The following is a 17,213-nucleotide window of genomic DNA, read 5'->3' as shown; positions in this document are numbered from 1 at the left end:
CATACAGGCAGCCTTGCTTTTTGTCTTGCACCAAGGCCAAGTTCAAAGTCACAATTTAATGTCAAAGGTCAACTATAAGAAATCAACCCCAAGCACTTTTTCCAGAGCATATCTTTGTTCAATCATAGATTCGAAATGTAGAAGATATGTGCAATATGGGTCAGAGTACACGCGCAAGACCCAACCCCATATATTTAAGTTCATCGCCAATATTCAATTTCATGGGATACTTGCTTTAAATTATCACTCATCAGCAAATAAGAGCACATCACGATATAAATATATTCCGACTGGGCTATGTCGAAAAAACGGAAATATCTGTTATTGTTAAATAACCGTTGAATATCGTTGTAGCGTTACCTCCCCAATCAAGAGTTGTTACTTCCCCTTCTTGTATTTATGGCAGTATGATTATCAAGGGAAGTAACACTGTGTAAAGGGTTTGACGTTTACATAAACCTTAATATTTACAGAAATATTGGTACGAACAACTTGGTAATTTTTAAGCCAGTTAATTTGTTGTTTTAAACAAAATGTTTCGGAATCACATCTTTCTTGTAACAAATCGCAGTTTGAAGTTCATGTACATAGCATTAAGTGTTCTCAGAAAGTACTGAAAAAGTGAAATGAGTGAGCGCTATAATTTCACTCCCGCTGAACTACGTTACAATGAGAGGTGCGTCTGTACGACAACGCGATACGGCGTCATAACTACAACGGTTACGGTGTCTTTCCATAGTTTGTTGACGATACGGGACGTTGTTAAAATAAATGATAATAACGGTAATTTTGATTAGTTTTTGTATGTTTAAGCCAATGTTTATTTAAAAACGGATATTGTGTCCTCTTTCACTGCTTGCCCACAGCCACAGGTGGAAGTAACGTACCCTGGATAGTATTTTTTTAGGATCCCAATATATTCAAATAAATATATAAAATCATGTTAAATGAGAAAAAAATTGACAAAGAGCCATGAAAAAAATCATGATTCCAATATCAGAGGGTGGGGATTTTTTTGGGTTATGGAGGTTTCGGTAAATGACAAGTTCGGTAAATTGATTTATATAGTAAAAGCCGTGGAGGTTTCGGTAAATTGATTTTATAGAGGAGGTATACCTACGTAAAAAAAACAACAGTATTGCGTTATTTAAATCGTAAAATTAACCAAAAATTTTCTAACAGAATTCGTTTTCCAGAGGTAGCTCATTCATTTCCCTTAATTCTTTACCTTAGGCATAGCATTAATTACTCAACTCAAAATTAATCCACAGTTTGCAAATAAATGCCTCTAATGTTATTGTAAGCCGATAATAGGTGTCATTAACACCTCGTTGTATGTATACCTCCTCTATAAAATCAATTTACCGAAACCTCCACGGCTTTTACTATATAAATCAATTTACCGAACTTGTCATTTACCGAAACCTCCAGCACCCATTTTTTTTCATGGCTCTTTGTCAATTTTTTCGGCGTAAGCTGTATTAAGCCAGCTTTTCACCTGACCTGACCTTTGTAAGTGCAGGGGTTTTTCTGCCTATTTTGGGAAAAGGAGTCTGACCAAATTGGGAATTTTTTATCGACAAAATTGGTCATTTTGGGAATTTTTGCTTCAATGAAACGGCTCATTTGGGAAAAAATTGTGAATTAATCATGCTTAAATAATTCAGTGGTTTAAGAAATAAATTTATTTTTATTTGGTTATTTTGTCTTCTTTATGTAAACAGATGCAATATTGGGCATGTTCAACGTTAATTCAAGTACTGCAGTTTTGTTTTTCAGTTACAGTTACACTCTGTGATAAGAACTGAACAGTCAAAACCATATAGCAAATATTTTTGACCAAAACAAACACTGGTTAGTCACACAAGTTATAAGACACTTCATTCTAAAAAAAATTTTTTTTTTTTTTTTTTTTTTGGGAAATTGGGAATTTTTTTTATAATTTCGGTTTGGGATCGGGTCTGTTTGCTTTGGGAGTGCCTCCGTTGTCCGGAGGCGCAGACAGTGCTGAAAAACCCCTGAAGTGTCCAATAATATTCAAATAAAATTTCCCGCGGCTAGGTACGAATGAATACACTTCATTTATTCCATTGGCTGATTTGAGTATAACACCAGAACATTGGAAACATATCCGCGTTATTGTAACACTGTTTTACTGCATGAAACAATTTTATCTCTAATTAAAAGGCTCAATAGATAGAACAGTTTTACAATCAATTCTCGACATAAATACAGTTTGTGCGTGGACCTTTTATTTTCAGAGAATTACCAGCGCAAAAGCGTTTACACTTAAGGCTATGTTCTCATATTTAGTACTTACTTCCATATTCATGTCAACATGTTAACATGTAAAAGTATAAAGAGCAGTGGAAGCGAGGCCTCACTTTAATGCATTGCATTTCAACCAGCGAGGTTTCGGGTCAATTCGCGGCCAGTGTGTGAAAGTCAGAGTTTATATACAGTTCATCACAGGAGTTCGCAGCCAGTAAAATAATCGTTATATAATAAAGACTCTATCCGTGAACTAGGTGACCTGGAATTTTCTTTAGACCAGAAATATGTTAAATGAAGATATTCAGCAATATAATTATGATATGTCAATAATAGATTATTAATGTGTTTTCAACAATACAATGATAAATATTATTTTAGATTAATTTAACAATAATTATTCCACCATATTGACTATTTTATTAAGCATGAGCGCGATGATTCTCGAAACTGTTAATAATCGAATCAAATAGCAATGCCCGACAAACCATTTAAACAGGTTTGTTCAAAGAACGCGCCTATAAATACGGATACTTCGAGTGTGGCCGGTTGACTCGTATGTTTTAATTTAACTTTCATTCTTCTTTTTGTTTTTACGTTTTGTATCTAACGGTTTATGACCAGCAATATGTAATAATGTAAAATAAGCCGCGAAAACTCCGCGTAACATCCCTTACTGCGTGTGATGCAGCTATGAACTGCACAGAAAAAGACATTCGCTATCATTGATCTCATTCATTGAACTATCAACGCCGTTTATCTTTTTTTAAGATATTTCTTGTTTCTCATTAAACATGATTTTCAGGGTTCCCTCTGGGCTTTCAAAAGTTGTCGCCACTTACTTTCGCCAAATTTAAAAAGTTGTCGCCACACTGGGGCTACATTTGGGCAATGAAGATCATGTTATTATAATACAAACAAAAACTGAGCATTTACAGTATGTTAAAGGAATTGATTTAATAACAGTAGTATTAATAATAACAACACATTTAACATTGTTAATTAAATAAAGGCACATTCAATCAGTTGTAACTCTTGTTGATTGACACCTTCTTAGCAGCCTGAATATGTTGCCACAGTTTTGGTGCTTCAGAAGCTTTATGGTATTCTGAAAATACAAAAAGGGAAATATAATATTAATATAATACTAATAATAATCAATGAATGTGAAGTATATAAATAATATAAATGTGTGCTAGCATATGATCTACTACATAGAGCCCTTAACACAACAGTCAAATAAAATAAGCATTTGTGTATATCAAATGTCAAATTGATTTCCATGTGCTAAACTATGTTTACCTTTTTTTTTAAGGTACATCCGGTAGTGAATGAATTGATAAGTGTTGAGGATATAAAGAGTTCACACAGCATAGATTGTGTGTTGGAAATCATATTGAAGGAAATGAAATTCTGATAAACAACTGTCTTTGTTTGGTTTTTGTTTGTTAGCTGGTGAATAATAGCGGTGGGAACGTTTGCATTTTGAATGAGTCTCAAAATAAGCAGCATCTAATGTTCACTTTCTAAAAGTCGTTTTACACTCTGAACTTGCCATTTTGACGAGTGAAACAGCAATATGTCACCGTTTAAATAGAACCAATAGATGTAAAATGTTTTACTATTTTCAATAATTACACCGATTTTTCTAAAAACAATCGATACTTACCTTTTTGATTGTCATTGTTGTCAATTTAACGGTCTTGAATCTGCTTCGAACACTGTGACAAACACTTCACATTTAAGTGCAAAGTCGGTATATTTCAATATTTCCTTATCTCTGAAGCAATAAAACTGCTGACCAATTAAGATAACTTGCAACAACACCCCAGATAATCGCAATTATCACCATAACATTCCACTTTGCGGTAGTCGGCAGTCAGCACCACGCTCCATTGATTACAGCTGTATCGCTTACACCATGGAAATCTATAGTATTACGACTGCCGTAAAGCGGCTGGTAAACACAGCGTCTTTTGTCATTTTAAGAAAATATGAACGCAGAAAAATGCCGATTTTTTTAAAATCGCCATTTACGAAATTTTGTCGCCAGATTTTTTATTTTGTCGCAATTGGCGCCAATGGCGATCGACAGCGGGAACCCTGATTTTATATATTTATTTGAATATATTGGGCTCCTAAAAAAAATATATAAAAAATACTATCCTGGGTACGTTACTTCCACCTGTGTGCTTGCCATTCATTCCTATGTTATCGATAAAATGAAAGTTTTACAGACCTGTATAGACAACTCATAAAATCATTGGAATATAATTCAAAGTTTGACATTAAACAGAAAAAATGCAAACAAACATAAGCACGAACGAATATTGAATCAATCTTATCAAGATCTGTCTCAAAATTAACTGCATGTAAGTGTAATGAGATAATTTTTGCTGAATTAAAATGTTATGGCGTCTTACAGAGAGTGTTACAGTGCATTTGCTACAACATGTTTAAGGTTACGGTATACATTTGTAGTATGGATGGGTACTAGAGGTTTAGGTAAATAACAATTTCGGTAAATTGTATTTATACAGTAAATGTTGTGGAGGATTCGGTAAAATGGATCTTTATAGAGGGTATACCTACTATGAGGTGTTAATGTCACCTATTATTGTCTTACAGCAGGGGCATTTATTTGCAAACTGGGGATTCTTTTTTTATTGATAAATTAATAAAATGCCTACAGCAAAGAATTTAGGAGCATAAATGAGTTACCACTGAACTTTTTAAAAAGAATTATTTAAGGTACCAAACCAAAAAATGTAGATTGAATTTAAAATGTAACTTTATTGAAAGTAAATTTACGATTCAAATAAATCAATACTATTTTTTTTTAGATTTGGTGTATTTATTAAAAAAAAAAAAAGTAAATGAAGTCTTGCTTTTAAATGACCTTAATATGTTATTGAATTCCCCACTTTCGATGCGTGAAATATTTTCTAAATTGATGCTAAATTGTTTAAAGTAATTGAGGTAATTAGTAACTGTTGTTGTTGCAATCAATGACGACCTCCATATGCATTTCCAAAATGCTACTATCGTGGAACGAAATCTCTATGGTTGTAAATTTGACTTCTTGCAGGCGCTGTAACGCTGTAAGGAAGACACCGTAACATGTCTTAGTCGTAACAGAAGATACCGTAACATGTACATGGAGTTGACATGCTACAACTTTTTTGCAAAATCGGATAGAAATCACCAATAATAGTATACACATGGGCATCACATGTTTGTAAAAGAGTGAACTTGATACAAATCATTGAAAATAAGCATCGTGACAAAAACTGCAATCCAGAAACAACGAATTTATTTGATTTTCTATGTTTTGAGCTTGAACTTCTTTCTTTTATTATGATTTCACGTTAGAAAATGTCTCGATAGCTTTGGTAGCGAGTTAAGAAACATTAATAAATGAAAATAAATGCCATATCCCGTTTTACGTGTAAGCTTTAACAAAGAATTTACATGTGTAATTGCGTGTATATGTCTATTACTGTCAAGACGCTGTAACCGTTGTAATTATGACGCCGTATCGCGTTGTCGTTCGACGCACCTCTCATTGTAACGTAGTTCAGCGGGAGTGAATTTAGTATAAATCTTAAATGATACTTTAAAAGGTCGCCGTGGTGTAATGGATATGGTGTCCGCCTTGCGACCGGGAGGTCACGGGTTCGATCCCCACTGTGGGAGCGTTCTTTAGATCTCCCCCAAAGACACCAAGTACTGGTTCTAGGCCCAGGAAACGGACTCGAGAGCGTTTATATAAGCCTAAGGCTTTCGACGCAATCGAGCTAAAATAAATAGGTTTAAACTAAATGATACTCAGTATTCAGAAATTCATGATGAATTGTACTGTTAGAAGAGGGATTAAAAATAAAACAACATAGAACCATATAGTCATTGGTGTATGGTTTTTGAATGTTGATTTCCAGTTTTCTACTTAAGAAATTTTCACTTATGAGGGACACATGCAGTTATTTGCTTTAAGTTCAAATCAGCCTTACAGACTATGAATGTTTAATTATGACACACCTAACTTGTGGCTTTAAACAAAGTACACTGTACACTTATGTGTGTTTGTACCACTTTCTTGATAGAAAATCTCTTAGGTATCATGTTAAGAAGAGATAAAATGACACCTGCATTTATGCATTTCGTGTTATTGCTTTTCTGAAAAGTGTAGATTGTTGAGTGAGTAAAGCCAACTTATATTAATCAGTAATCATGAAGACACCTGGATTAATTTGTTTGTTCTTAATCAAACAATATTTTTTTTTCAACTTATATAGACTTTCCCAATCCAAGACTTTGGACTTAACGACAAATTTAAGTGTTTATGTACTTCTGTTTTCATTGCTCAAACAGGAAGGACCACAGGTAGATGATGTAAAGGTGTGTAATATGAGATTACATGTATCTCTTTTGATATGTAACAGATTTTCCTACAAGAATTTGTTTCCAAACAGGTGCCTAGTTACTTTTGTGTTATACGTTTTAGAGCGTGTTTGATTCTGTCTGAGGATTAATACGCACTGAAACATATGAAATACAATTCTTTTTGTCTCTGTTCACACTATATGTGATAAAGGTTTCTGTATCTCGTATTATATTATATATGTATATATGTGATATATATAATATCAAATTACTATTTGTCATAAAAAATATATATAGTTACACAATATCATTACAATTCTTATTATTTATGATGACTGTTAATCCATGAGAATTAATTTAACAATATAAATGTATTGATAATTACTGTTAAGTTGATATTTTTATAAAACATTTCTTTTTAGATATATAATCAATAATGATACAAATGAAAAGTGACCTGAAACATATGATAAACATTTCTTTATTCCTGTGTTCACACTTCATGTAAGAAAAGTTTTAAATCTGGCATGGCCGGTTTTTATGAAAAGGATAAGTTGCTGTAAATGGTGAAATGATGAGAAAGCAATTTATTAACAGTCTGTAATAACACAGTAACTCAAAATATCACCCTATGACATACATAATTTATATACTCTTAACACAATTTTTGCAGTCTACAAAGAATTAATGAGGAAGCAGTAAGACAGTGAGGTTAAGGTGTTCAATTGATGCGTGCAACACAAATACTTAGACAAAGAATAACCATGTCTACCCTGGAGGAATGCAAGCAGATTTGGCGCAAGGCGGATACAGTGTGCTTTGATGTCGACTCGACACTTCTTAAGGATGAGGGTTTAGACGAGCTGGCAGAATTCTGCGGTGTGGGAGCCCAGGTCAGGGAATGGTCAGTTTCTGTATGCTTGGTTTAAAGTGTAATGAAAATCTGCATTGCCCCAGGAGAATGGGTTTAATGCATGGGCTTAAAATTTTGTCCCTGATATGCCTGTGCAGTCCTCACAGACGTATCAGGGGGCTACTTTGTCTGCCAATATTAGATTTTTGTTTTGAAGATGCCTTCTTTGCACAAAAAATTCCATTAATTGAAAACAGTCAGCCATGATTTGTCAGTGCAGACCTAAAAGGCAAATCTGGGACGACACTTTACGCTCATGCTTTAAGCCCCATTTATCAAGAACATGCCTCAAATGTTCATTTTATAGTAAACATTCAGTGTTGAACATCTTTAAATGCAAATAAAAAGAAAAACTCAATATGAAAATATGTTTTTGTTCTCTGGTGTTTTTATTTGTTTATGCTTATTAATGATCACTTCAATGAAAGTCAATTTAAGACTACTTTAAATAATTTTATTACCACAAGCTTTCATAAAAAATCAGATTTTAAACGTTTTTGTGAGATTTAAGACTTACAATTAAAACTTGGGCTTTTTAATTCAACACCTGTATTTATTTTGTAGTTGCTTGTCTGCGAGATTGAAATATTTATATTTCATTTAGGCAACTGGCACATAACATTATTACTATGTTTAACATGTTTAGCCAACAAGAAGTGTATATAAAAAACATGTCGATTTTAGTGCCTTTACTCACCATTTTGGAAACATAACCTTTACCTGGGAAATTGGGATTTTATTCTTAAATTTTGTCAACCATAACACTGCATGAATTATAACTTTTGAATTACTATTGTTAAAACTGCCATAAAACATAAATGACTGGAACATAAAGATTTCATTTAAATGGATATTTCAACTTAATTCTCTTCAATACTTAACAGCTATATCTCCAAACATATAAAAGGCTAACTATCAATTGCAGATTATATGACCGGATTTGCAAAAACAGATACTTTTTTAAACTGTGAATATGACGGAATCAGGAATCATTGTTGTAAAATCAGCACAAAAGCCCTGCTTTCTTTATTTGATGTCTTATCTTTACTTAAATTCCATTATACCAGTAATAGTTTCTCATCTTTATCAAAGCAGTCACAAAGAACTGGTTCTTCCCAAGACACACAAGGACTTAATAGTTTGGATACATTTGAGATGAAAATCAACTTTTTCAAAATTCATATTATTTATCCTTATATATACCAATCAATTTCCCTTGACGTGCCTCATATTTTGGATACGGTGATGATGCAAAAAAGTAAAGTTTTCATAATAAATGTTTTTTATCTTTATATGTTTGCAATTAATAAATTTCCCTTGACTTGTTTCAGGACAAACAAGGCTATGGGAGGCTCGATGAGGTTTCGTACTGCGCTGGAAAGCCGTCTGCAGATTATCAAGCCCACACATCAGCAGCTAACTCAGTTCATAATGCAGCATCCAATACACTTCTCTGAGGGGGTCAAGTATGTACAGCAGTTTTAGAAACTATACTGAAACATTTATTGAAAAGACTGTATGAATGAATAAAAATAATTATAATTAATTGAATAATAATTGAATAATAAATATTGTATATATAAAATAATGGAATCTCCGTAGTAATTACTTAATTGCTTTTGCTGAGACTGTGGTTATAAAGCGCTATGTGAAAACGCTTTGATTAGATTATGGGATAGTGATGTTTCACCAATTTCGGTATTAGCTATTTATTATATATTACTATTTGGCACATTACACCGTGTATTTTGTAATAAATCCAACTTCAAAATGTGAGTGTTGAAAACTTGTTTTTACTAAATTGAATATTGAAGCCTCAGTCATCCAAGATTAACCTGTGAAATTGTTCAGGCTGTTAAGGGACGACACTTTCTTCCTAGGCTTGATTTTCTTTTACAAAAGACTTCCTTTGATGAAAAATTCCATTAAAGTGAGAAGTGTTGTCTCTGATAAGCTTTTAAAACCGCACATGGATTAAGCCCAGTTTTCTCAGAACAGAAGCTTGTTTGGTCAAAACCTAATAATATTTTTGCAGGGATCTAGTGGCGCTGTTGCAGTCTCATGGGACAAAGATATACTTGGTGTCCGGGGGATTTCGAACCCTGATTGAACCGGCTGCACAACTACTCAACATTCCCAGGGAAAACATCTTTGCTAATCGATTAAAATTCTTTTACAATGGTATTTATCAAATTTATGAATAACTATTTTTCTGCACCTAGCCTCATTGGTATATTGATGTGGGTGGCATCCAATTAAAGTGATTCAGTGAGTGTACTCTATGTCATTTTTATGTATGATGGTATAAGATGTCAACATGGGGTTGTGTCATATGGGCCGATGGTAGCTTCAGATCAGCCTGTGCACTTGGTGCAGTATGTTCACGAGCTGCCCTGTCCGCTTCATAGACCGCCAAACCTTGCTTGACTTTATAGCAGGAAGTTTGGTGCTGACTAAATTGCTGTAATAGCCAGGCTGGACCTGTGCTTCGCTTTCATAAGAAACATTTTTGCATTACATTGCTCATATGTATGATTATATGCAGTTGTTATTATGCAGTTGCAATTGTTTTCTGCAAAGCTTTAGAAGAATACGAAGCAAAATTACTGGTAATGTTTTAGGCACACAAAAATGAAACAACTATATCAGACAGACGATTTATAAAAGTTGGCAAACAAATGCCAGCCTTGATCATACAGGCTTGTGCTAAATTTCGACCACTGGTACTTCCGCATTAGGTAAACTACACTTATACTGATTTGGCCAACAATTGTACCAGGCATATATGCTCCACTCCTTGGATTTCAAAATGTAATCATATTGAAATAGCCAATGTTTTGTGTGAAAGAATAGTCTGTACAATATGGCTATGTTCAAGGTCAAGGTTAAACATTGTGGCTAAAAAAACAACAACACACAACTGGACTAAACAAAATCAAATAAGGCTAATATATTATTGAAATTGACCATGTATTGAATTATCTTTAAGACTTTGCCACAAATGTTGACATGTACATGGTTGATGCTGCACAAAAAATTTAAAGTCAAAGATCAAAATAAATAAAACATTTGGCACAAATGCGAACTTCATTACAAATCTTGTCAGTTTATGTATGAAATGCATGGCTACTTTCAACATCATAGTTTGAGTATGGAACTCCAGATACAAAACTCGAGCTTAATTGCCAGTATATTACATAATGAGCCATGCTCTGTGAAAAGGGGGTTTAATGCATGTGCGTAAAGTGTTGTTCCAGATAAGCCTGTACAGTCTGATCAGGCTAATCAGGGACAACACTTTCTGCCTAAATAGGATTTTTGCTTAGAATAAACTTTCTTTAAATAGAAGATATCATAAAAGCGGAAAGTGACATCCCTGATTAGCCTGTGCAGATTGCACTGGCTAATCTGTGACGACACTTTAGGCACATGCATTAAACCCCCTTTTCATAGAGCACGGCTCATATGGTGTTATCATCAAGAAATATATAAATAATCAATTATTTGTTGTTGTTTTTTTTTCAGGTGAATATGCAGGATTTGACACTGACCAGCCGACAAGTGACTCTGGCGGTAAACAGCTGGTTGCTAAGCAATTGAAAGAACACAGCAGCAACCTAGTCTTCATCGGAGATGGAATGACAGACATGGAGGCGTGTCCACCAGCTGTAAGTGATGACTTGTGTATCGTACTTCTTACAACAAAGAATATTTAGAATGCATATACACATGTTTAAAGAATATTTACACCCAACCAAATGTCTCTTTCAGATTTTTCTATAATATAATATTTTATTTGCTTAAGCAGTTCTTCACATGACTATAATGTGGAAATTATTGAAACTTTCATTTTTTGCTCCACTGGCCAGAGGCCAGCGGGGCTTATGTCATGGTCCATGTCCGTTGTGCGTGTGTCTGTGCGTTAACTTTTTCTTTAAACATCTCCTAAACCACATGTCCAATTCTGATAAAACTTCTCACACATGTTCCTGGGGTGAACCTCTTTCAAATTTGTTCAAATTATGCCACTGGGGTCAAATTTGACCCCGCCCCGGGGGTCAATAAATTGAACATATGCTTATATAAAGCCTATTTTGTGCAAACTTTAAAAATATTCTTGTCCATTACCATGAGGCCTAGTGCTACCACATTTGGTATGTAGTGACATTTAATAGTTCTCTACTTTGTTTGTTCCAATTATGCCCCTTGGGTCAAATTTGACCCTGCCCCGGGGGTCACAAAAATGAACATATGCTTATATAAAGCCTATTTTGTGCAAACTTTAAAAATCTTTTTATCCATAACCGTATGGCCTAGGGCTACTTAATTCAGTATGAAGTGACATCTACTAGTTCTCTACTTAGTTTGTTCAAATTATGCCCCTGGGGTCAAATTTGACCCTGCCCCGGGGGTCACACAAATGAACATACGCCTAAATAAGGCCTATTTTGTGCAAACTTTTAAAATCTTATTGTCCATAACCGTATGGCATAGGGCTACCAAATATGTATGTAGTGACATCTAATAGTCCTCTACCAAGTTTGTTCAAATTAAGCCCCTGGGATCAAGTTTAATTGCTCCCCAGGGGTCACAAAATTGAACATATGCTTATATTGGGCCTATTTTGTGCAAACTTTAAAAAGCTTCTTGTCCATAACCATTGGGCCTATTTCTACCAAATTTGGTATGTATTAAAATCTTTAAGTTCTCTACCAAGTTTTTTTAAATTATGCCCCTGGGGTCAAATTTGACCCGGCCCCAGGGTCACAAAAATGAACATATGATTAAATAAGGCCTATTTTTTGCAAACTTTAAAAATCTTCTTGTTCATAATTAATAATTATTAATTAAAGAGCCTAGGGCTACTTAATTTGGTATGTAGTGACATCTAATAGTCCTCTACCAAATTTGTTCAAATTATTCCCCTGGGCTCAAATTTGACCATGCCCCGGGGGTCACAAAACTGAACATATGCTTATATAAAGCCTCTTTTGTGCAAACTTTAAAAATCTTCCTGTCCATAACCATTGGGCCTAGGGCTACCAAATTTGGTATGCAGTGACATCTTATAGTTCTCTACCAAGTTTGTTAAAATTATGCCCCTGGGGCCAAATTTATCCCTTGAAGGCTCCCATTAAAAAGTTGTTCAAGAATATTTGATTCGTCAAAAAACATTGCCAGCTTGAAAGGTAGACCAACATGTTAACTATCCATAAATGTTAACCCTTTACCAAACGACACATTTTGGACTGCCCAAATTGAAAGAGATTGCAGACGAGAAATAATATTGTAAAGGACTATTTATAAATTGGCTGGGTGGGGAAGAAATCATTGTGATAAAAGGAGAAATTGCAATTTCTCCTTTTTGAAACCGGAAGTCCTGTTTTCAAAAGGAAAACAAACTCTTCAGAAGGAGTTATGGTCTATTGGAAGGTCGAGAATGGCATTTGTTACTTAATCATCCCATATCTACAAACAAATTAAATTTATAAGCTTTTTTGCCGTTAATATGATAACCCATCAGTTCAAAAGCATATATAAAAATCCTCACCCTTCCAACTTTAGCGCCCAGTGGGATGAGGGATAGAAAGAGAGTGACATGCTTGAGTACATTTCAACCCATGCGCATTGCACGCTTTTTTTGCATAAAAAACAGTGGAGCGATACAGGGCTATCATGGCCCTCTTGTTATAAAAGTATGCGCAAGTTTTATCAGATAAAGACTGCGAATTGTTCATTTCAGGATTGTTTCATAGGCTACGGTGGCAATGTGGTACGAGAAGCAGTGCTAAAAAAGGCAGCATGGTTTGTGACTGATTTCAAAGAACTTATATCCGAACTTCAGGAGACCAGCTGATATTGAACACTTCTAGGAACCAATCTATACTGAAATGAGTTTATGTATCTCTCAGGATATTGACATGTGTTCATTAAAGCTTCAAAATATATAGAGATTTTTTTTTAAATAAAAAACATCTGTCTTGGAAAACTTATTTGTGTACGTGATATGTATATATATATATATGTATCATGATACATTGAAAAAATGAAAGTATAAATTTAAATTTTGTGCTCAGTTTTATATTGTATAATGATTCAATTGTTTTGGTTGATTTTTTATTACAGGATGCTTAAATGTTTCAAATAAAAAAATCTTGTTTCCATTGACAGAGGGGATGATAGCATGTACACTCAATGGCACTTCTAACCAACAAGTTTAATATTTTGATTTCTCAAAAACGGCTATAGATATAAACTTGAAAATTCGTACATAGTTGTAACTTGTTTGTTAATATTTATCTTCAAAATTGCCTGAAAATCATCTTTCCATGACGCTCCTACACATCTGGGTCAAATATTTGTATCCCTGACTATAATTTTGAAATGTTTATGTATACTACTTCTTTTTGTATTCTGTGATTGCCCAGGTGCATTTGCTGTTTCCGAATTAAAGGGGTAATTTAAGGCCACGTTGATCTTTATATGGATGCACTGTGTTATTATTTTAAAATGAACAATGAAGATTTTTGACGATCTGTCGCAAATTATTATGCAGTTTTGCTGATTAATCATTATGCACAGAAATGTTTTTATTGAGAATAGATAATACATACAGAACCTGACTTATTTGCAACTTGCTAAACATACGGACATTTAGACTTACTACCTCGTGAATATATGCATATGGTTTTCTGCACCGTTAATCTGGTTCAATTCTTCCTGTGTTGATGGATGCATTTTGATTTAAATTCATACTTTCATATTCATCCAAGATTGTCAATCGGAAACCATCTCATATTGGATATGTTCTTCTCCAGTTGGGGGGGGGTGTCTTCAAGTAACCACAAGATATGTAAGTCACAAATGATAATAAAATGTAGAAGAAGACAATTAAATATTAGTCAAATAACCCGTGGGGGGGGGGGGGGGGGGTAACTTCCTATATACGGGTATATAGGGGTGTGCTGAAAATATGGGGTGTGTTTTTCGACTAAAATTATAGATTTGGGTATGGTTTTGAGCATCTGAGTATAGATATGGGTATTGAAATCAGAAATTTGCTTGTATATAAATGCAAATAGATTTGAAAGTATCAGTATCAAAATGGGTATTATTTTTAAATGGCAAAGTTGTATGAAACATATATGAAATATTTAAAATAAACATATAATAGCAAATTCAATAAGTATACTGTATTGATATGATAGAGATTAAAATTCTAGTATGAATTTAAATGTGTCCATTTTATCATTTTCAGCTCATCTATTTATTTTTTTAAATTAGGAGCTATTGTCATCACCTTGGCGTCGGCGTCTGGTTAAGTTTTGCGTTTAGGTCCACTTTTCTCATAAAGTATCAATGCTATTCATTCAAACTTGGTACACTTACTTACTATCATAAGGGGACTGGGCAGGCAAAGTTAGATAACTCTGGCTTGCATTTTGACAGAATTATGTGCCCTTTTTATACGTAGAAAATTGAAAATTTTGGTTAAGTTTTGTGTTTAGGTCCATTTTATTTCTTAAGTATCAAAGCTATTGCTTTCATACTTGCAACACTTACTAACTATCGAAAGGGGACTGTGCAGGCAATGTTATGTAACTCTGACTGGCATTTTGACGGAATTATGGGCCCTTTATACTTGAAAATTTGGTTAAGTTTTGTGTTTTGGTCCACTTTACACCTAAAGTATCATAGATATTGCTTTCATACTTGGAACACTCGCAAACTATCGTAAGGGAACAGTAAAGGACAAGTTGCATAACTCAGGTTGTCATTTTTACGAAATTATGGCCCTTTTTTGACTTAGTAACTTTGAATATATGGTTACATTTTGTGTTTAGATTCACTTTACTTCTAAAGTATCAAGGCTATTGCTTTATAACTTCAAATACTTTCATGCTGTCATGAGGGTACTGTACCTGGCAAGTTGAATTTTACCTTCACCTTTGAATGACCTTGACTCTCAAGGTCAAATTATTAATTTTTGCTTATTTTGCCATTACTTCTTTATTTACGATTAGATTCGATTGATACTTTGACAAAACAACTCTTACCTGACATACCACAATTGACTCCACCCAAACCATCCCCACGACACCCCCCCGAATCCCCCCCTCCCGAATCCCCCCTCAATCCCCCCCAATTAATTTTTTTAATTAAAGATCATCTAATAAATGACCACCACACCCTCACACTACACACCCCCCCACCCCAAAAAAATAATGTTTATGCCCCCGGTAGGGTGGCATATAGCAGTTGAACTGTCAGTCAGTCTGTCTGTCCGTCCGAAAAAAACTTTAACATTGGCCTTAACTTTTTCACTTTTGAAGATAGCAACTTGATATTTGGCATGCATGTGTATCTCATGGAGCTGCACATTTTGAGTGGTGAAAGGTCAAGGTCATCCTTTAAGGTCAAATGTCAAATTTATGGTGTCTGTCCGTCCGAAAACTTTAACATTGGCCATTACTTTTTCAATATTGAAGATAGCAACTTGATATTTGGCATGCATGTGTATCTCATGGAGCTGAACATTTTGAGTGGTGAAAGGTGAAGGTCATCCTTCAAGGTCAAATGTCAAATATATGGGGTCTGTCCATCCGAAAACTTTAACATTGGCCATAACTTTTTTAATATTGAAGATAGCAACTTGATATTTGGCATGCATGTGTATCTCATGAAGCTGCACATTTTAAGTGGTGGAAGTTCAAGGTCAAGGTCATCCTTCAAGGTAAAAAAAAAAAATCAAAGCGGAGTTCTCATGAAGCTGCACATTTTGAGTGGTAGAAGTTCGAGGTCATCCTTCAATGTCAAGGTCATCCTTCAAGGTCAAAGGTTAAAAAAACAAATAAAAAAAATTAAAGCGGCATTATCATGAAGCTGCACATTTTGAGTGGTGGAAGTTCAAGGTCAAGGTCATTTTTCAAGGTCAAGGTCATCCTTCAAGGTCAAAGGTAAAAAAAATAATCAAAGCGGCGTTATCATGAAGCTGCACATTTTGAGTGGTGGAAGTTCAAGGTCAAGGTCATCCTTCAAGGTCAAGGTCATCCTTCAAGGTCAAAGGTAAAACAAAGTTAAAAAAAATCAAAGCGGCGTTATCATGAAGCTGCACATTTTGAGTGGTGGAAGTTCAAGGTCAAGGTCATCCTTCAAGGTAAAAAAAATTTTAAAATTTTTAAAGCGGCGTTCTCATGAAGCTGCACATTTTGAGTGTGGAAGATCAAGGTCATCCTTCAAGGTCATCCTTAAAGGTCAAAAAAAAAATCAAAGCGTTCTCATGAAGCTGCACATTTATAGTGGTGGAAGGTCAAGGTCATTCGTCAAGGTCATCCTTCAAGGTCAAAGGTAAAAAAATAATAATTTCAAAGCGGCGTTATCATGAAGTTGCACATTTTGAGTGGTGGAAATTCAAGGTCAAGGTCATCCTTCAAGGTCAAGGTCATCATTTAAGGTCAAAGGTAACAAAAAAAAAATTCTTGTATTGAAATGGGTCCACTTTCTCAATAGTATCGTATACAAATTGGTTTGCTTTATCAAAAATCTTGTATCAAAATGGGTTAACTTTATCAGAGTTCCGGTATAAAAATGGGTAACATTTCGGAAGTCTTAGTGGAACACCCCTACCCCAAAATTCGGGAAGTTG

General features: G+C 34.5%; 1 protein-coding gene and 1 long non-coding RNA gene across 7 annotated transcripts; one reads left to right on the top strand and one right to left on the bottom strand.

The window, feature by feature from the left end:
* Positions 1–408: 408 nt before the first annotated feature.
* Positions 409–13,515, top strand: LOC127857402 (phosphoserine phosphatase-like). Of its 6 annotated transcripts, none has more exons than XM_052393822.1 (7): positions 410–481; positions 6,643–6,669; positions 7,328–7,558; positions 8,899–9,033; positions 9,603–9,748; positions 11,093–11,235; positions 13,311–13,515. In XM_052393822.1, the coding sequence occupies exons 3-7, from the start codon at positions 7,383–7,385 to the stop codon at positions 13,422–13,424; spliced, it is 714 nt and encodes a 237-aa protein (XP_052249782.1). In that variant the 5' UTR covers positions 410–481; positions 6,643–6,669; positions 7,328–7,382; the 3' UTR covers positions 13,425–13,515. The 6 variants fall into 6 exon arrangements, with proteins under 6 accessions (XP_052249768.1, XP_052249782.1, XP_052249788.1 ...); XM_052393800.1 differs by lacking the exon at positions 410–481 and adding an exon at positions 4,344–4,441; XM_052393808.1 differs by lacking the exon at positions 6,643–6,669 and having other exon boundaries at positions 409–481.
* LOC127857446 (uncharacterized) lies at positions 3,203–4,274 on the bottom strand. The gene is made up of 2 exons (XR_008038384.1): positions 3,941–4,274; positions 3,203–3,379 (listed from the first exon to the last, which is right to left on the bottom strand). It is a non-coding gene; the product is annotated as an uncharacterized LOC127857446 (long non-coding RNA).
* Positions 13,516–17,213: the final 3,698 nt, after the last annotated feature.

Source organism: Dreissena polymorpha, chromosome 1 (genome assembly GCF_020536995.1).
Source record: "Dreissena polymorpha isolate Duluth1 chromosome 1, UMN_Dpol_1.0, whole genome shotgun sequence".
NCBI classification, from domain to species: Eukaryota; Metazoa; Mollusca; class Bivalvia; order Myida; family Dreissenidae; genus Dreissena; species Dreissena polymorpha.
This window is presented reverse-complemented; position numbering and strand designations above follow the sequence as displayed.